We start from the raw sequence: 21,036 nt of genomic DNA, 5'->3' as shown, positions 1-21,036 counted from the left end.
AAAACAGCAGGAACCCACAGAAGCTCACAAGGAAGCCTGACAGTGTCACTGCAGGCAGGCAGTAGTTAGCCTGGAGCCACAAGAGACAGTGGAAACCCCACTTCTAGGGTTACCAGTCTAAGGTTGCCTAGTGCGGCTGTGCACCCCCCACCAGGACAGCTGCATCTACAGATAGGCAGAGGTTACAGGCCCCACCTACATATCAAGTTCCCACAGGAACTGGTCAGTAAGAGGCCTCTGCCTCTTGAGAAGGATCTGTTTCCAAGTGGCACCTTTCCAAAAGGTGAATAAAAATGATTAGGTAAAAAGGTACCATGCTGAGATGTTCCTGTTCCTCAACTGGATGAGGAAGGTGGAAACTTGCTTACGGACCTGAGAGGCACCCAGCCTCAATGAGACCTCCAAACAGCTGAACTCTGGGCACAGGTGAGCATGGCAGCAGGTGCTCAGTCACCCTGACAGCCCAGCCAGCAGCACAGAATCCCAAACACATCTGGATGATGCAAGGTGAAACCGTTCCTTTATTTATGAAAACACATGTAGTCTGCACCTTAAAATGAGGTTTACAAGGTCAGGAAAGTGCCACGAGCGCTAAGTGATCAAGTAAAGTTTCTGTAAGGGGATGACAATAATCATGCAAACTACAAAGAAATGAAGACAAAAACAGTACTTTTATTTTTAAAAACTTCAGCATTAAGGTGGAACCGTCCCTCCCTGAAGACAATCACGTTCTGTCAGAAGCTACGGAACGCTGCAGGGCATCAATGCCCAGAGCAGCAAGTCCTCACAACTTGCTCAGAATCACAACCCCATCTGCTTGCTGACCCAGTCTGCTCACTGTGTAAACACAAGATTCACTTTGGTGAGTCCTTTCAAGAAAAGGCATTTCTCCCCATAGCACACCAATAAATATTTATACTAAAAACCAGATATAACAGAAGAAAAAAGTCATTTTTTCATTAATCTTTGTATACAAATTCAATTCACAGTGCATATTCCAATCCCAGTCTGGCTCAGTCTTCACCTCTGGAGGAAGGACAGCACGGAGGCCCCTAGCATATGCACCAGAATGTCAGTGAGGCACTGCAGGCACTTAGCGTTCCATCAGAGGCATAGCGAGGGCAGCCAGCGGGACGACTGCTCAAGTCTCAAGTGCAGCATTTACATCCCTGCACAGCCCGAAATAAGCCCACGCTAGCTACTGCTATAAAATACCTGCATGGGCCCTGGCATGCTGCATGTCTGGGCCATCCCAGCAGTATTTCTCTGAGGAGATGGAGGGTCATAGCCATGCACCCGACCATGCACCTGAGGAAACTTACAATTTCCCAACTCAGCTACTATACTGAAAATCATAAACTTTCCTCTGTGTTATTAAACAAAATGTTCACAATTTCAAGGTTGTGATAAATTTTTATTTGAAGACCGCTTAAAGCATGTCCCTCTTTCAAGGCGTGGTAAGTAAATGTCTTTTTCTACTCTAAAAGGTGGATGGATGGACAGACAGAGAGACACACAGATAGACGGAGGGATGAATGAGTGGGTGGATGGATAGGTGGGTAGCCAGCTATAGAAAATGGACAACCTTATTAAGTAAATTTGTCTAAGAATACAAACACTCTGTCACATCGCACTGTGCTCAGCCATCAGGCTTATTCAGTTATGCCACAGAAGCATTGGACAGAACATCCAGGTAAATAAAACAGCACAGAAATGCTCAAGGATGGGCACTTTCTGCTGTTTTTACTTTGTGTTGTTTTGTTTTCACCAGGAGGGGAATATACAGTATAATTGGAGGCTTTTCTTTAAACAAAGTAAAAATACACTTCTATCAAGCCACTTTTTCCTAAAATAGGTATCTGCACATCCGCCGCTAAAAGCCACTCTTCCAGACATAACCAGCGCCCTTGACACAGCGGCCACAGTGGGGACAGCAGCAGGTCTATGGAGACGGGCAGAGCACGATGCTCTCCAGTCAGCCCCAAGCTATCTGCATGGAAAACACTTCCTATAGATCTCACATCAACCACATTTCAAACAGCTAAACACCTAGGAATAATAGAAAAGAGGCACTTCAGTGTATAGTTAACTCCATACTTAACAAGTTAACATTTTCCAAACAAAATTGCCCAGTGACTAAAATTCATCCTCACTTTATAACATTTCTTTAATCTTTGAACTAAAAATACAAATTTTTGAAGGTAATAAAGAAGAGTATTTAGAAATCCAGGAGAAATACTAAAATCCAGAGAAGCAAGATTACCATCAAGCGCAGAGACTGTTCCTCCATCAGCAATGATGAACACGCATCTGAGGTGCCACTGACCCTCCAATATAACCTTTGCTTTTCCAGTATTTACTTTGTTACATATTTTAAAAAATTTAGTAAGTTACAGTTTAACTTGCAAGTTAAAGAGAATTTAGCGTAACCCTGGAAAGACTCATCTTGCCTCCAGGGCTGCAAGCTCCTATTCGAAGAAGAAGACAGCACACTTGCTGAGGGCATCAAGGATAGTTGAGTGTGAATGCAGGGGAGAATGTGGAGGTCCCAAAACAGAACTGTAGCTGACAGTAGCAGGGAAATACTTTGTGACTGACTGCAAGTCATTGTGGGATGACACCAAAAATTTGCATGTCCAGGTTAAGCAAACATGGACTGCAAAGGGTAGACGTTCCACTTAAGGCAACCAAGTGCAGACCTGCATGTGTTCACCTGGGAGCCTCAGTGCATCAGACCCGAAATGCAGACAGTGGGTTCCTACCGTACAGTTGGAGGCTTTGACAACAGAATGGGGTGAACAGAAGGGCACTAGGCCTGGCAAACCCAAAAGCTTATGCCATGGCACGAGGCGTGCATACACTTGGCACCATGGCTTGCCCTGCTCATTCCACGTCCTCCTGGGTGTCTGTCAGGTGACCCTTGCTCTGCCGCCTGATGCTAACCAGCTTCCCCGCTGACCGCAGGCTCCAGCGGGAACTGGCTACTGAGCTGGACAGGCTGGTGTACTTGCTGGAACCCTTTGCGTCACCCTCCCAGCCTGACCAGTGCTGGCAGTCACTCGAGGCATCCCCTGTATCAGCTGCCACGTCTTCCAAAGCAAGTCTTGGAGGTTCCCAACCTTCGATCTCATCTGGCTTCTTAGACTGTGTGTTCTGTTTTAAAACCAAATTGTCCCAAAATCCAGACTTCTTCTCTGATTTCAACTCTTCTTTTAATCGTAAGTTAGTTCTGTAGGAGATGAAAAAATTAAATGTTGGTGATCCAATGTTATAAATGTGTCAATTTCATAAAGTTCCCTTCTGAAGCTGTTAAATTACGTAAAAGCTAACACAGAGCTATGTGCAAACATTTTAAATAAATACTAAAGTTTAATAAGGAAAAATTAGTCACTACCCATTGTTAATGCAGCTTGTATAAGCCATACTTTGGGATACTTTTGGCATAAGCAAAGGCTCAATTCTCAGACACAAGATCTGAAAGTGTTATTAAGGATCTGGGTTCATGGGCCAGGGATGTAGCTCAGCAGTGCAATGTCTGCCTGGCAAGCGCAAGGCCCTGACTTTGATTCCTGGTACCAAAAAAAGAAAATAGTAAAATGAACAAACAAACAAAAAGATAAAAAGAAATCTAACTGTTCAAGCCAGGAGCAATGACAAATGCCTGAAATGTCAGCAATCAGGAGGGTAGGTATGAGGATTGCAGGCTGAGGAAGGACCTTTCAAGGCCATATGAAGGGAGTGCTCAGGCACCTGAGCAAACCATACATGAAATCCAGGGTCCAGATTAGGAAAGAAGGGGTAGACTCCATTTAGCAACTAGGTTTTAAATAGGACTACTCATAGCAACCTAGTCTCCAGCATTTAGTAGGTACACAACAAAAATAAGAATTTAGAATACCTCTACTATAAAAATGAACACAAAGCACGAGTTTGCTGCCATGGGCCACCCCTGACCAGCTCCCAGAACACTGTGAGTAACATGGGTGTCCAGGCCTCTCTCCAGAGATCAGCAGGTCCCTGGTAGCCAAGGGGACTAGATTTGCCCTAATTCTCCAGGGACCAAGAGAGCAGGCAGAGCCAATGCTCCACTAGAGCAAGCAAGGCGCTGCACCTGCCCTCAGAGCAGAGGAGCACAGACACACAGATGTCGTGGTGCTGACAGAAGGAAACCACGTATAGCTCACCAAGATAAGCCTTCTCAACAAACAGCACTTCCTATCACAGAGTAATTTGCAGGTGTGCTTGCAAAGATAAAAAATGTCCCCTAGAAGGACATTTCAGAGATTGGGCTTTTGGGAAATGACAGGATATGGAGACGCTAACTAACCTCACCAAGGGATTAATCTAATGCTAAGCACGTAGCTGAGCTGGCTAATGGGAGGTGGAGGCCTAGCTGAAGGGAGTGGGTCATAAGGGCATGACCTTGGAGTTTATATCTTGTCCCCGGCCTCTTCCTCTCTAGCTCTTCTCCTCTCTGCTTCCTGGCCATCATAAGGTGAGTAGCTTTTCTCCTCCACATGCTTTCACCACAATATTCTGCCCTACCACAGTTCTAAAAGCAATCAAGCCAGACATGCAGAATGCAAGGGTTACAGGGTCCTGAAGGCTTCCACCCAGATTTCAAAGGAAGGTTTGGGCGGGTAGGTAATATGTAGAATCCCTATGGGAAGCCCCTAAGAGGACAGTATGTACAGTTGTGGTAGTGAAAGCAAAGCTGCAGTGGCAAAGAGAGATACCAGGAGTGTCTGCTAAGGAAAGCTCAGGTAATGAGTAGAGCCAGCCCTAGAAGTCATGTGGATTGCAATGGGCAGGCCATGAGGACAGAGCTGCCCAAGCCCATTGGAGCTTACATGATAAATGTTGCCCAGATGCTGGACGTGGAGCTATGAGATTTAATGTTTTCCCTGCTGGGTTTCCAGGTGGCTTTGGGCCAATTCCTCCTTGCTATTTTCCTATTCTTCTCTTTCAGAATGGGAAACTGAACTCTGCTATTACAGGTTGGAAGTATGTAACTTGTTTTTTACTTTTATAAGGTCACACACAAAGATTGCTTTGAGTCTCAGAGGAGACTCTGGACTTGGACTTTCGAGCAATGTTGGAGCTGTTAAAGACTATGGAGACTCTTGGAGATGGACTGAAAACATTTTGCATAATGAAGAGGACTTGAGAGTCCAGAAGTAGAATGCTACAGTTTGGAGCAATGTCCACCAAAAGGCCCAGACATTTAGAAATGCAGCTTCTGGGGTTTGATCAGATCATGAGGACACTAACTGCATAAACGGATTAAGCCAGTGTTGGGATCACAGCTGAATGGGTGGTTAGGAGACGGGGCCAAGCTGAAGGGAGTGGGTCGGGGGCTATGACCTCGGGGACTGTGTCTTGCCCTCAGCGCCTTCATCTTAGACTCACTCCTTTCTCTCTTCTGCTTCCTGGCTGCTGCGAGGTAAGCAACTTTCCTCCACCTCGCCCTTGTACCATGTTTCTGTCTTGGAGCCAGCTAAGGCCTGAAACCATGAGTCAAAATAAATATTTCCTTTTTAAACTGTTTTTTCTTAAGTATTTGGTCAGAGCAGTAAAAGTTGACTAAAAGGAGGTGGCACTACTACAAGGCAGTCCGTGACTATTTCCAACTTTAAATGCACTTTTTAACATTGTGAAATATTTATAAAGTGGCAGCAGTGTGTCAATTTAAATCAGTTTAATTTTCTAAAATCATTTACAGATTAGCAATCAATCCTTTTTAACAGTTTTCCTTTATATTCTGAAAGTAATAAAAATTTTAAGTATGGCTATAGAGTGTCTTAAAGCCAATAAGTTCAATTTTAAATTCTAAGTTTTTTTTAGCCTTTCTATAGTGTTTCAAAATGCTACGGCCCCTGGGTGTTTTCACAAAAGGCACATTTTTTTTTTTTTTGTCTCTAAAACTTCCAAAAAATGCATATTTCTGTGTAATGGAAGGGGAAATCTCTGGGGTCACCTCACACAATCAGACTAGGATCTGCTGTGCCTTGGGGTGGGCAATGCCTGTCCAAGGGCCCTGGTGCTTTCTCCACTGCAGCCATCTTCTCCACCTCCCTACGCCTTCCTCCCTCTCATGAAATGATCATTTGATACTTGTGACTTACCCTTTGGACTTGGGAGATTTACATCTTTCAAGCAGATGTTGTTCATCATCTTTATTAAACAGAGAAGTCACATCTTTCCAACCTCGGAAACTTGTTCCCTGAACCTAACAAAAGGTTAAGAAAAATGTCAAATCTGATGTAGTAAATCAACAGATCTGTTTTCTATTCCAGTGAGTTCGGTGTCTGTAGATGGGAATATGGTCTGGGAGAGGTGTTGTCAGGCAGTTTAGTTATGCAGATATCATAGTATCCTGACACAAACCCAAATGGTCCAGCATATCCACAGCTCCGTGTACGGTGCAGACTTCCACCCACAGGGCCATGAGCACTCTAAAATAATGGAGAAAAGCACAGGATGGTAAATACGGAAACTGGTACTGTACATATTTATCAAGTGTTACGTGGTACTCATCATCACATGTGCTGTACTTGATATAAGTGGCGTCTTCACAAACCCAACTTGTGGCACTATGACATGACAACGGCTGCGAAAACACTAGGGCACCATCTGTAGCAGGTCCACTGCTGATCACATCACTCCTGGTCATGCTGCCTCTTCCCTCTGCATGTCTCCACACACTGAGATATCTGCCTGTCAGCCACCTGTCATCCTAGATATGATGGTGACAGTCCTACCTGCTTGTCCATGCTGCTGAGTGACCTACATCTGGTAATGTGCTAGTCAATAATCACATTTGCCTTAAAGTAGGTTGAGATAATGAGGGTTGTGGTCAAACAAAGCTTTCCATACAAGTAGGAATCAAGTTTCCAATGCTTGAGCCTGATCCCAGCAAAGGGTGTCTGTCCTGTCTGAATCACAGGCATTTTCTGTACCAGTTGAGGCTTCAGCACCTGAGGGGACACTGGCCCTTGCCCTCACCTCCACAAGTACAGGTGTCTGAGAAGAAAGAATGTTTGGCTGATTCTAAACAAATCATTTTATACAATTTCCATTTCTGAAATCTGAGTATCTTATAATTAATGCCACCTAGATCTGTAAAATACTTTGATCTTTTTTTTAAAGGAATGTACACAAAGAAACTAACATTTCCTGAAAGTCCAGATTTGCATTGCAAGGTTTAACATTCCTCTGCATCCATTATCCCTGCTGGGGCTGTCCAGAGGAAGGGCCCTGCAATGGGGCAGACGGAGCTTTAAATAATCTGAAATGTCATAAAAAGCGAATACAGAAATAAAACAACACTGAAAAATTAAAATGAGCAGCTGGGATGCCACTAGTATGAGACAATCTATCATAAATTCAGCTAACCCACCAACACAGGCCTACGACTAAGGATCCAGTGTCCCCAGCATGGGATGTCCTCAGGAGCTGGTGGAAGACCCACAGATCCCACTTTCCACCTATCAGGCCAGACTAGAGGATCCCAAACTAGGCAGAGGTTTGTGTTCCAAAGGGCAAATGGCCCAAAAACCCACTGGGAAGACATTAACAATCATGGAGCTGGTGCTGTGCCCACTCCAAAAGAAACCGCAATGTCAATAAACCAGGTGTTCAGCATCAGTTTTCAATGCTACTCTGAGACCTTCCAGGCAGTGATAATTCACCAGTGCTGTGCAACACTGGCATGCGTATTTGGCAGTCCACGTGGCTTAGCAAGATGAGCTGCTAGCAGGATCCCACCAAGAAGTCTGAATTCAGATTCTGACCCATCTAGACCCTGCAGGGTAACAGTGTACACCACCAACGTGCCTCATCCATGGATTGAACAGTAACCCACAGGACACACACTGGATCCACGGTGTGGAAACTGAGCGCTAAGACTGTCAGCCACTCAGCCAAAGCAAGCAGCCATGAAGTGAGCCACTCAGTCCAGATGCTCTAATGGTGGCTTTACCAAAAGTAATCTCACATGTACTCTTTCTAAAGGTACTTTTTTTTTAAAAAAAGCCTCATTAAGCCACACAGGAGACATAGTTTTCATACTAGTGACAACAGAGTTCATGGGATGTGGAAGCCAGGCCTACACTGTACAGTGGTCCCCTTAGTCAAGGTCATTCTTCCCACAGATTGTTACCCACAGGCAGCTGAGGTCTGAACATACTAAATGGAGAAATCCAGAAATAAATACTAATTCTTAAATTTCAAATTATGCTGCATCCTGGGCAGTGCAAACAAATCCACACAGTCCTGTCCCATCAAGCTGGGCATGAGTCATCCAGTGTGTCTGCTCTGCATACATTACCTGCCTGCTTGTCACTCAGGGGCTGTCAGGTATGGGGTCAACTGTGGTAGTATCGCAGCACCTGGGCCCAGCAACCCTTATTTGACATAACAATGGCTGTAAAGCTCAAGAGTACTGACATACTAGTTATATCTATTGTTGTAACTGCCGCATTTTATGAGTTATTGCTATTAATCTTTTACTATGCCTAATTTATACATTAGCTGTTATGATTTATTTCTGAAATTCCTCCAAGAGTCTCATGTGCTCACAAGTGGGGCTTTTGGATGGTTATTGAGTCACAGGGGCTCACAGCTGACTTGCTGTTAGAGGTGGTCACTGGGGTGTGGCCTGGCAGGGCATCTCTTTCTTCTTGGCTCCTCCCTTCATTGTCTGCTCCTGGCCACTGTGACAGCTGTCCTCCACCAGGCCCCTCTGCCATGCTGTTTCTTCTTTAGAGCCGCTGACCATGGGCTGCAACATGAGCCAAAATAAACCTCTCCTCCTTTAAGTTGTGGATTTGGGATCCTGTGTCCCGGTGATGAAGACAGTGACTAAGACAACTCTTATCACAGGCTTGTATAAATGGGTAAAAACAGTGCACATAGACTTTGGTTACAGTCTGGGAGTCCTGGAAGGTGTCCTGAAGGATAAATGGATGGGAGAGTGCACTTACTACTTGTTGTCATGGTCTTGCTGCTGTGTTTCCTGGTGTGGATAACAAAGAGGATAATGTATGAGCCAGGAGTGTTGGCACATGCTTATAATCCTGACTACTTGGAAGGCTGAGGTAGGAGGATCACAAATTTGAGGCCAGTCTAGGCAATTTAGCAAAATGAAAAGGGCTGGGGATGTAGTTCTCTGCTCCCTGATTCAATCTCTACTACCACAAAAAAAAAGAGGGTGGGTGAATGTAGCTGTATAGAGCCCTAAGTCCACACCCTAACACACTGGTCACACCCCAGAAGTTTCCTACTTGAGGCTTAATGCTGGCAGCGGGGTGCTGCTGGCTGAGGTAACCTAGGAGGGAAAGAGGGAGAGAGGGAGGGAGGGAGAGAGGGCAACTCCCCTGCAGGGCTCTCTTTGGCACTGCCATAAACTGCCTCTATCCCTGTCTTTCCTGAAGATGGAACATGGAAATAGCCTCACTCTGGGGCCAGTGTCCAAGCCACAGACACTTTGCTGTCCACCTGCAGCCAGGCTGGGTTCAGTCATGACATAGGAAAGGCAATTCTGAATTTCCAGCCATTCTGAATTTTAGACTCAGATAATCTTATGTTTAAACACTCGAGTTAAGAGCATTGGTAATTCTGGAGGAATTCAGGCAACAGGCCAACTGTGAAACCAAAGCCAAGCCCCCTTTATCAGACTAGAGTATCACGATACAGGGAAATTTCCAAGACACGTGGCCAATGCAGGGCACCTCAGAGCAGCACAGGCTCACACCAACCTCATGCAGCCTGGTAGACCCCAGACAGGGAGAGACCACGGTCCCCATGCTCCTGTCCACTGAGGACTATCACAGAATCAGGTATACTCAGAAGGACACCACATGGTGTTCAGAGCTGCACACCCACCCAGTGTCTAGAATCTCATGTGTACGTGTGAACATATATGTGTGCATGTGTGTGTGCACACACACACATACACACATACACTGTACTATATCCAGGATCACACACACTATATTCTATCTAGATCATACACACACTGTACTGAATACGGGATCACACACATACTGTACCCTATCTAGATCACACATACACACACACACACACACACACACACACACACACACTACCCTATCAAGGATTGCACACACACATTGTACTGCATCTGGGATCACACACACCCAGCCAGTGTGAGGACACCACAAACTGGGACTTCAGACAGGAAACCACTGCAAGATGTGTTGACAAACTCACAGGGCAAGTGCCCTGGGGTGACCTCATGTCTCACATGGGGGTACACATGTGTGAATGTGCTTGTGATACAAGCTGGTTATCTGCTTGTGCAATGTCCCTGGAAAGGAGTACGACTGGTCACTGCAGAAAGAGCCAGTGCCTGGGAAACACAGAGGATATTTTCACTTTTTCGCCTTGTATATGAGTCACCCATCAGACAGACTACAGACACATGTCTTCAGCTGTGCTCTGGAAACAGAGTGATAATCACAGCACTTCTTAGCCGCAGTCCTCATCAGGTCCCACAGCACACAGGAACCTGGGAGGTCATCTTCTCAGCTCCCCCGGGACACAAGCTGCCTCACTCTGGATGCACAGGACAGAAGTTAATTCATTTCCTGTGATAGGACCAGTTGAGAACAACACTACTGTTGCCATCCTCCTCCCTCAGCCACCTCAGGTCTTCAGTCCACCCCAGGGGTGTGCTGCCCAGGGTCACCAGCTAAGATGTCAGAGAAGATCAGACAAAGTCATTCAGCTTGGTACGTGGAGGTGGGCAGCCAGGGCAGGCAGGGGTCCCACTCATCCAGGAGAGTGGGGCATGGGTGGGCACAGTGAGGGAAGTACAGCCAGATTCGGGGTGGACCAGGCCCCACAAGGGGCAGGACTAGAACCAGCAACTAAGGTGGCAAAGCTAGGGTAGGCGTCCCACTCACTGTCTAAAACAGCTAAGGGTAGCACACAGCTAGTCAGCAGCAGCCACAGACAGCCAGGAGCTGCACTGCAACCATAGCATGGGGCAGCCACAAGGCCCAGTGTAGACACAGGAGCCACGGAAAGAAGCACGGGACCTAACACCACAGCAAAGCACATGCCCTGACATGTGACACAACTTCTGCACCACACATACTGTGAGAAGAAGAACAGCACCAGCAACAATAGATGCCATCACACCTGTAACCCAGAAGTTAATCCTCCTCAGAGCATGGCTGTCTGTAGCCACAGAAGGCATTAAGTCAGAATCCAGAGCAAGGCAGCTCACACATACTCTGCGATGGTCTTTGTGTCTACAGAACTCAGACGGCCGGTAGGGGCCCAGTTGCACTGATCCCCTGCTCCAGCTAGAGACACAAAACCCAGGAGCATCGCTGGTGTGGAGGCCCAAGCTGTCTGGAATCTCAGACAGGTCCCTCTGCCTGGTATTGCTCCTCCCAGCAGTTCTCCCTCTGCTCTGTATCCTATTCCTATTCTCATCTCCTCCCGCTCCAGGGCCAGAGCAGAGTCACTCCATCCAAGAGCTGCAAATAAAGCCACAGGGTCTGTAACCAACTTTGTTCTGATTGTGTCTTTTGATAGAATTCTTAGCCTATAAAATGATAAAATGAAAACTATACTTGGAAACAGGGAGTTAAATGAGAAACAGGTTAAACTGTCTCTCAGAACATCTCCTGTGGGGTGGGGCAGATTGCTTTTCAACAAACTTAATGGTTCCTTTTAAATCTGAAAAATTGTTAAAAAGCAAAATGCTACAGAAATTACAATATATAATGATAAATACATAGTGTCCTCAATGTAAGAAAAGTTTTACAAAGCAACAAGAAAAAATTAGAACAACCAAGTAGAAAAATGGGCAAAACAAAACAAACTGCCTTTGAATACACCATGGGGTCCTCAGTACCAGAAGGCCCCACTGCCTGTGATGGCAGCCAGAGGCATCTACACCCTCTGTCCTGTCTTCACGATCTTCCCAGCTTTCCCTTACCAGGCAGCCAATTTTTATCATGCCTGGCAATCATGGGACCACAGACAGCTCCTACAATGCTGGTCCAGTGGCTCTGCCACAGAGGGCGAGAGGGGCTTACTCAGGACCTTCACACCCTGTCGTTTAGGTAGCTTCCTATAGCACAGGCTGCCTGGTCCCAGGACAGCCCTGTCACTAACACACTCATGCTCCTCTCCATCAGGAATGCAGCTACACCACCTCTGGCAGTAGTGGTTTTCCTCCTGCAATTTCTGTAAAATGTTATCTTTTAAAAAAAATTAAAAAAAAATTTGAGACAGGCTGGTCTTGAACCGCTTGGTTCAAGAGATCCCATCATGTAGCTGGAACTGCAAATACACACTGCCATACTCTGCTGAAAATCAAAGTTTAAAACAGTGGAGAGAAGGAGAGGAGGAAGATGAAGAGGAGGAAGAGGAGGAGAATGACTGGACACAGGAAGGCCGTGCTGCTTGAGGGCCTCAGGCCTCCTATGAAGGAATGGAGACCCTGTGCAGTGTGCTGGATGTGTTCTTGCTTCCTTTAGTCCCCTTTCTCTAGTCTAACCAAGGGCAGAAGTCAGAATTAGGAGAGTCTGGAGATGGACCCCAGCCTACTCACACAGAAATGAAAACAGAGCTCCCTGGCTGAAGTGGCCTAGTGCGTGTGAGGTGTGCAGGGGTCTGCGCTCCACCAGGCACCCGAGTCACATGCACTCTTCCCACTATCATCAACAGCCTGAGCATAGCACTCGCTGATCTTCAGAGGAGAAGCCGTCATCACTCAGCCATGCACACTGGGCCAAGAGGGTTGTGAGTGTGCCGGCTTGTGATCTGAGCTAACCAACTTCTTTATACTCTATCACTGAGTTCAGAGCAGCCCATGTAAAGATTCCAATATCATTTAAATTCTAACACACCAAAACCTGTCACTGCTCAGCAGTGACAATGCAATCATTAAGATAAATGAACTTGTGTTCTTTGCTTGCACACACGTTGGAAGCCAGATTTCCAATTCATTCAGAGCTTGTATGCCTCATTTTTAATCATTTCCCATTCTGAAAATTTCTATATTATGTCCTTTTAAAGTAAATATATTTGAAAACTAAATGACTAGTTACTATTAATAATGGTAATTACTTACTTGGAAAAGTAAGGAAAAGTTACTTCCCACACAAAATTTTCAAAGTATTTTGCTGAAATAAAAATTAACCTTTCACAAATAATGACTTAATACTCAATTTATGTAACCAATATACATTATAAGCTCCACATAATCTTGTATGCCTGATGAAAACATATTAATTAACACAATTGGAATTACTTATGTACTCTAAAATAAGAAACCATAACACTGCCTACCTAGAAATGGACCCTTAGACTTAAAACAGCAGTGCAGCCTTGCTTGTACAAATATTCTTTTGTTCAGCTGGCCTGCAAAGTGCCAAAAAGGATTAAATCTGTGAGTGCAGTAAGTGTTCTGCACAAGCCCACACAGACCTCTTTTATGAGCACTAAGTCAGTTTTAATAACCAGTTCCTTATGCTGGCCACCTGTGCATCACGGTGGGAGGGATCTTTGCAAGTTATGGATCTTGATTTTCATGGCAGTGAAGGGAATGTAAAAGCTGACCAAACCAATGTGACCAGATAAGCAATGCTTCACCAAAGCCTAGGGTGAGAGCAATAAGAAAATGACCATTCCCAAAGCCCAGGCTGTGTACAGCAGTACAAACCACGACCCCAGGAGTAAGCAGCCTCTGACTAGCAACTGCAAGTGTCACCCAAGAAGACCTGGAGTGGAGGCCACCCCCATGGAGAGAGCACAGTCACACCCAAAATTACAGAGACAGCAGCTGATGTCTTAGGTGCCAGCCACCTGGAGAAGGCAGGACAACGGCTGCCTCCTGCGAGAAGTCCCGTTCCCCATGAGAACCCTTGGGGCTGTCTCCACCCTCCTGGGGACACAGAAAGCAGGCTGAGAGTAACACCATGCTTGGAAGAACCAGATCCTCCAGAGCTCCCTAGTTTGCAAGAAGAGAAAGAGATAGGAATTGCTCTCTAACCCAGACCCAGCATGAACACAAAGAGGTCACATATCCAGGCCAAGGGATGGTGGGAAAAGCAGAATGAAGAAAAGACTCATCCCTGTCACCTTCTGACTCACACAGAGACAGCACTAGACACCGACAGGAACCAGAGAGAAGCAGCCGCTGCAGCTGCAGGACGCCATCCTTCCTGGAGACCTGGCTCCGGCAGCAATGCCCAGGGTCCCCAGTCATGCTGGCCTCACAACTGTGTCCCTGCTCTTCTCTTTCCCCAGGGCTGTTTAGACCACTTGCAGGCACCATGAAAGGAAGGGGACGCTGGTACCATGAACAGGAAATGGACCTCCACTGTGTTTGATTCCCAGACCTCAGGGTCTGCTTGCTGTAGCAGCTCTTATCACAAAAACACAGAGAAAAGGCGGCCACATTTGGTAGCAACCAGCAAGCATAAACCAGTGGTCTGGACACAGGCTCAAGGAAAGGAGCCTGACATCCCTGGGGCTGGAGCTGGGCACAGGGCAGACTGAAAGAGGACAAGCAGCAGCCTTAAGGAAGATCCAGGACAGGGAGCTTTGGGCCACGCCTGGCTCACCAGGGCCAAGGCAGGAACTGCTAGTGATTATAAACACCATGCTGTAAACAAAGCATTACAGAAATAGGTCTGGCTGATTTTAAGAGAAGATAAAACTGGACAGGATAAAGGATCCAGATTTCCTGGGCTTAAAATAATAAACTAAAACTGAGGGAGAATAAGGGGGCCGAGGAGGTGGGAGGCGGCCAGGCAGGGAACAGAAGCCTGCCCTGGAGACCTGTGTGACGCACAGGGACAGACAGTGACAGCCAGCAGGCAGCAGCCTCACACTGGGCAAGACTGCAAACTCTCAGGAGCACAGAGCGTTAAACTCAGTTCCTTAAACCCTTTGAGGGTTTAAGGTTCCTGCCAGCCTCGGGGATAAAACACCAACCCTCAAGAAGCTCCAGAGCTCTCTAAGTCCCGAGCAGTGTGCTGCACCACACCAGCAGAAGAGCTCTTCATTTGTTTTCCCCTATTTCCTACATGAACACTGTACTGCTGGGTTGGCCTTCTGGATGGGCTGGAATGGGCAGTGGGCACAACAGGATGTCTCCTCCTGTGGTCAAGCATAGGTCATCTCTATATCCTTCCCATTGGCATCCCTGGCCAGGTTCCAGTGTTGTGAGCCAGAAGCCACCAAACTCCTCTGAGCTTTCTTGTCCAGGGTGCAGGTCAGTCCAGAGGTGACAACAACCCACACCCCTGCCAAAGATCTAGATGCTGTTCTTAGGCCCCAGAACCTGGCAAGATGCCTGACATCAATCACACTAAAATCTTAAGTAATTGCAATTATACTACTTGTCTTAGTTACCTTTCTCATTGCTGAGACAAAATACCCCAAATAGACATCCTACTATACCCACTACACCCACAGTTAAAGGAGAAAAGGTTTATTTTGGCTCATAGTTTGTAGAAGTTTCAGTACATATTTGGCTGGCTCCAAGGCAGGGTGGCCTGGCAGAGGGGCATCACAGAGAAGAAACAGTTTGTGGCAAGCCAGAAGGCAGCAAGCAAATGACAAGTGACAAGACAACAGCAGCCTTTTCTGTCCCTTATGTTCTTATTCAACATTGCACCATGAAATCCCAGCATTACACCACTGATTCCAGCATTACACAGTCTAGATCCAGCCACCTCTAAAAGCCCCACCTAAGATCACATGAGGCTTTGGGGGACACCTAGAAACAAGCTATACCACTACTAAAAACAGACGGTAATATAGATCAAATTATGCTATATGTCAAAGTGAAAAAAATTCAAAATTGAATAAAGATGCCAAAATAAACACATCTAAAACGTAGGTTAAATATAACAATAAGCAATGTGTTGATTATTGTTACTCTCCTACTAGCCTGTTTTGAAACTCTGTTTTATTATTATTTCGTACTTTTTTCTGTTTAAATTAAAAAAATAAGTAAAACACAGGTTAAAGGTATCATCAAAAACCTGCCCCGAAGAAAATACCAGGCACAGATCTATTCCCCGCTGAATTCTGCCAACTAATTAAGGAAGACGTAGTACCAATTCTGCTGAAGTTCCTCCAAAATGTAAAAAAGGAAAGAACTTACTTTGTTAGAGCAGTGTTAACCTGATAGCAAAACCAGACAAAGACATCACAAGAAAAGGAAACTATAGACCAATATCTCTTATAAATATAACCCCCCAAATACTCACAAAATGCTAATAAGTTGAATTCAAAAATAAATAAATAAATAAATAACATGACACACTATGGTAAAGTAAGCTTTGTTCCTAGAGTGCAAGTTGGTTCAACATGCTAAAACAAAAAATTTGTTATATCAAGAGAACAAGGTCTAGTACTGGGGATGGACTTAGGTTTTCATATATGCTAGGCAAACAAGAGTACTGACCATCCCCGCTACCACAAAAAAGGAGAGTAGGAAAGACAGATCACATGATCACATCACCAGATGTATAAGAGGCATTTCATTGCCAGGTGTGTGGTACATATGTGTTAACCCAGCTACTAGGGACTGGGATATAGCTTAGCGATAGAGGACCCTGGGTTCCATCCTCAGCACTAAAAAAGAAAGAAGAGGGGTAGGAGGAGAATGTGAGACAAAAGAAAAGAAAAAAAAATTTGACAAAACCCAACACCCTTTCAGGATTAAAAAAAAAAAAAATCCCAAGCTGATAATGTGCAGCTATGAAAAACCTACAGTTAACATCACACTAAATGGTGAAAGATTGAAAGATTTCCTCCTAAGACCAAGGACAAGGGTACTAACTGTTATTCTGCCTACGTAACACTGTGCAAGAAAGTCTAGCCAGAGCAATTCGTCAAGAACAGAAACAAAAAAGTATCCAGATAGGAAAAGAAAAAGTAAAACTATCTCTACATGATTACATGATCTTTTATATGGAAAGTCCTAAAGAATCTACTAAAAATCTACAACTATTACGAGTTCAGCAAGATCACAACACACATAACACTGGATATGATGGCACACACCTATAATCTCAGTACTCTCTGAAGCTGAGGCAAGACAATTTCAAGTTTGAGCCAGCTTGTCAACTTAACAACTTAGCAAGACTGTCACAAAATAAAAAAGTGTCTTGGGTTCACTCCCTAGCACTGGGAAAAAAAAAAATACATGATCAATATACAAAAATCTAATGTGTTCCTACACACCAGCCATGACCAATTCAAAAATGAAGCTAAGAAAACAATTCCATTCATAATCATGTCAAAAAGTAAAACATTTATGAATAAATATGACAAAGTTCAAAATCCACTCTCTAAAAATTATAAAACATTTCTGAAATATTTTTAAAAATCTAGCTACATAGCAAACAAATCATTTTTACTGATTAGAAAATAAAAACATTGTTAAGATGGCAATATTTCTTTAAATTTAGCTGGATTCAAGGTAATTCCTAACAAGATCTTAGATGACTTTTCTACAAAATTGATGTTAGTTCTAAAATTCATATGGAAAAACAAGATTTAAAACAGTCTAAACAACCTAAAAAAGAACAACAAAGTGTGCAAAGAGGCAAAGGTTCTTATTTCAAGACTTACCACAAAGCAATGTGTGGTACTAGCTTGTGGACAGAGACCAAAGGAATAGAGGCACAGGTCCAGAACTAGACCCACACTTCTGCGGCAGCCTGATCCTGCAGGAACAGTGCCAAGACAACTCAGTGGAGAAAGGACCCTCTGGTCAACAAACGGCGACATGACAACTGAATGCTACGTGCAAAGGAATGAAATTGGATCCTTACTTCACCCAGGTACAAAAATTAATTTAAATGGATCAAAGGCCTAAATTTAAGAGCTAAAACTATAAAATTCTTAGGAGCAAATATGAGAGCAATTTTCATGACTCTGAATTTGGAAAAAGACTCTTAGATGAGCTACCAAAACCAAGAGCAATACAAGAAAACAGTTTAAAGTTCAGCAAAATTAAAAACTTGTATGCTTCAAAGGCATTATCAAGGGAACAAAGAATAGACCGCATGGAAGAAACTAACTCCAACTCATGCATACAATACAGGGCTTTTACCTAGAATATATAAAAAACTTTAAAATACAAAAAAAATACACATTCCCAATTTTTTAAAAGGAGGAAAGATCAAACAGAAAAGTCTCTGGGGAAACTACAAATAGCCAGTAAACATATTAAAAGATTCTCATATCATAAACTTTGGGAGAATACAAATCAAAATGACAATGATGTAATACTTCATATCCACTAGGATAGCCAGAAAAAAAAGGCAGATAATAAGTAGTGTTGGTGAGGATGTGGAGAAATCGGAATCTCAAACTCTGCCTATGGGGATGTAAAATGGCGTGGCCACTTGAGGAAACAGCAGCGGGTCCTCAAACAGCTAAACACGGAATTGCCATGTGGCCCAACCATTCCACTCTTGGGAACATACCTACAAAAATGAAAACAGGTGGATGCAAAACCTTGTACACAGACGTTTATGGTAGCATTATACATAACAGCCAAAAGTGGAAACAACCCACACATCCATCAACAGATGAACGGATAAAGAAATGAATTACTGAGCCATGAAAAGACATGTGGGAAACTTCAATGCATGCTGCTAAGTGAAAGGAAGTAATCTAAAAAGGCTATATGTCGTATGGTTTCAAATGTATGATATTTTGGAAAAGATGAAAACATGGAGACTGTGAAAGCATTGGTAGTTGCCAGGGGCCAGGAGGAGGCAAGGATGATTAGGTAGAACATAGAAGATTTTTAGGGCAATGAAACAATGTTCTATGAGAATAGTAGGTACCTGTCATTATACATTTGCTCAAACCCACTGAACATCAAACATGAAGAGTGGACCCTTACTGTAAGCCATGGGTTGTGCGTGATGACAATGGCTTATGCGCTCATCAGTTCTAAGAAATGCACCCCGCTGTGGGACTGACACAGGAGGCTGTGCGTGCATGAGCACAGGGGCAGGTGCAAAGTCTCTGTGCCCTTCACTTATTTTGCTATGAACCTAAAACTGCTCTAAAAATAAACTGCTGAGAAAGATGATGATCATAAACTGGTTTAGTAACAAAAAAAAGTAAACATGTAAAGACAAACACATTTTCTTACATCTTACACCTTATGTTACCAGATATTAAATGCACTGTAAAATTTCTGTGGATAGTAGGCTGTGCCCTGCCAGCAGTGACTCCATGTTATTTATTTTTAAAAATAGCCATTTGCTGCATTTGGAGTTCAAGGGTCTTGAGGCAGAATGACTTTGTCAGTTGTCTGTGCAAACGGATCACCACAAGTGTTGGACACAAATTTAACAAAAAGAACTTTGCATAGAACAGTGATAAGCCACAAACTAGTAAATGAATCATGCTAATAATAAAAAAAATACCTGTGATCTTATCAGTGCACATGAGCATACAGGATATCAAAGCCATCTCAGAAATACCAGGCTAGCAGGCTTCTTAGACACAGAAAACCAAGGAATGGTGCAGCCCTTCACTAGACCAACCCTGGAGCCCAGCGGCACATGCACTGACCTGTCATGTGGTGAGCATCTTGTGAGGTTGACATGGTAGAGGAACTCTGTCCTCTGCTTCAGCTGGGTTTCCCTGCTTGATATGGTGCCCCTTGGAATGGGAGTTTCTCTACTAATACATGATTGAGCCTAGTTGAGGGTTGTGAAAGCCCCCAATTTACAATCAGCTGCGCAGTATGAGTGGCCTGGAAACCCCATTTTTTAACATAGGAAAAGCCTTAAAGTTTACCATCTTGACCATTTTTAGGTGTACAGTTTAGAAGTGTTAACTTTATGCACAGTTGTACAACAGATCTTTAACATTTTTTTGTCTTATAAAACTGAAACTCTGAACAGATTTGAACACCCCTTTCTCATCCAGCCATTAGCAACCAGCACACTACTTCCTTTTTTTTTGAGACAGGGTCTCACTGTGTGGTTCAGGGTGGCCTTGAACTCACTATGTAGGCCAGGGCCTAGCCTCAAGCTTACAGCAATCCTCCTACCTTAGCCTCCCAAGTGCTGGCCCAGCTCATCTACTTTCTAAGGGTCTGACTACTTTCAATGCCTCACGTAAGTGGAATTAGGACATTGTGAATGGCTTAGTTCACAAGCATCATGCTTCAAGGTGAATCCACATAAAAGCTTATGACAGGACTCCTACTTTCTAAGGCTGAAGAATATTCACTGGACATACAAACCACATTTTCTTCATCCATGGATCTATACATACACATTTAGACTGTCCTCACCTCTTAGCTATTGTGCATAGTGCTACAATGAACATGGGTAAATATATCTTTAGGATCTTGTTTTCAACTCTTTAGGATATATATCCAAAAGCAGGATGGCTAGATCAAGCAGTAGTATTATTTCTAATTTTTAGAGGAGCCTCTATACAGTGGCTACATCATATAACATTCCCACCCATAGTACATAAGTCCTCCTATTTTTCCACATCCTCTCCTATCAGGAATATTGTTTGTTTCTTTGTTGAGTGGCCATGCAATGACTGTGAAATAATATCTCATTATATTTTTGACTTGCATTTTCCAGATGACTGCTGATGTTGAACACTTGTCATGTGCTTACAGGCCACTCAGATATTTTCTTTGAGTAAATGTCTATTCAAGCTTTTTTATCCATTTTTAAACAAGTTTTTTGTTGTTCAGTTGAAAGAGTTCTTTGCATATTAGATATTAACCACTTACCCGGCATACAGTTGAAAAATTTATGTACACCCATTCTGAGGGTTGCTCTTATGTTATTTCCTTTTCTGTAGAAGACTTCTTAGTTTTGATATGGTCCCACTTGTCTATTTTTTCCTGTGTTTTTGGTGTCTTGTCCAACAAATCACTGTCAAATCCAAAGTCTTGAAGACTTTTTCCCCTCTGTTTTCTTCCAGGACTTTTAAAGTTTCAGATCCTACAATTAGGTCTTTAATGTATTTTGAGATAAT

The 21,036-nt window shown here is 44.0% G+C and overlaps 1 protein-coding gene across 2 annotated transcripts; it reads right to left on the bottom strand.

The window, feature by feature from the left end:
* Positions 1 to 503: 503 nt before the first annotated feature.
* Positions 504 to 20,810, bottom strand: Tdrp (testis development related protein). Of its 2 annotated transcripts, XM_013515063.1 has the most exons (5): positions 14,137 to 15,511; positions 13,333 to 13,404; positions 6,388 to 6,455; positions 6,126 to 6,229; positions 504 to 3,229 (listed from the first exon to the last, which is right to left on the bottom strand). In XM_013515063.1, exons 1-5 carry the CDS (start codon positions 14,318 to 14,320, stop codon positions 2,884 to 2,886), a joined length of 774 nt encoding a protein of 257 aa, XP_013370517.1. In that variant the 5' UTR covers positions 14,321 to 15,511; the 3' UTR covers positions 504 to 2,883. The 2 variants fall into 2 exon arrangements, with proteins under 2 accessions (XP_013370517.1, XP_005373920.2); XM_005373863.2 differs by lacking the exons at positions 13,333 to 13,404; positions 14,137 to 15,511 and adding an exon at positions 20,789 to 20,810.
* Between the last annotated feature and the right edge of the window lie 226 nt (positions 20,811 to 21,036).

Source organism: Chinchilla lanigera, unplaced genomic scaffold, assembly GCF_000276665.1.
Source record: "Chinchilla lanigera isolate Chin_1 unplaced genomic scaffold, ChiLan1.0 scaffold00002, whole genome shotgun sequence".
Taxonomy (NCBI): domain Eukaryota; kingdom Metazoa; phylum Chordata; class Mammalia; order Rodentia; family Chinchillidae; genus Chinchilla; species Chinchilla lanigera.
The sequence above is the reverse complement of the archived record's forward strand: the minus strand, read 5'-3'. Positions and strand labels throughout refer to the sequence as shown.

What these genes read in the sequence shown, in the direction of transcription:
- Tdrp (XM_013515063.1), bottom strand. Translation starts at nt 14,320, where the DNA reads ATGGTGCCTGCAAGTGGTCTAAACAGCCCTGGGGAAAGAGAAGAGCAG. An exon ending in GGATATGCTGGACCATTTGG is followed by an intron (nt 6,230 to 6,387) that starts GTTTGTGTCAGG and finishes ACCTTTTGTTAG; the next exon opens with GTTCAGGGAACAAGTTTCCG. An exon ending in AAATCTCCCAAGTCCAAAGG is followed by an intron (nt 3,230 to 6,125) that starts GTAAGTCACAAG and finishes CATCTCCTACAG; the next exon opens with AACTAACTTACGATTAAAAG.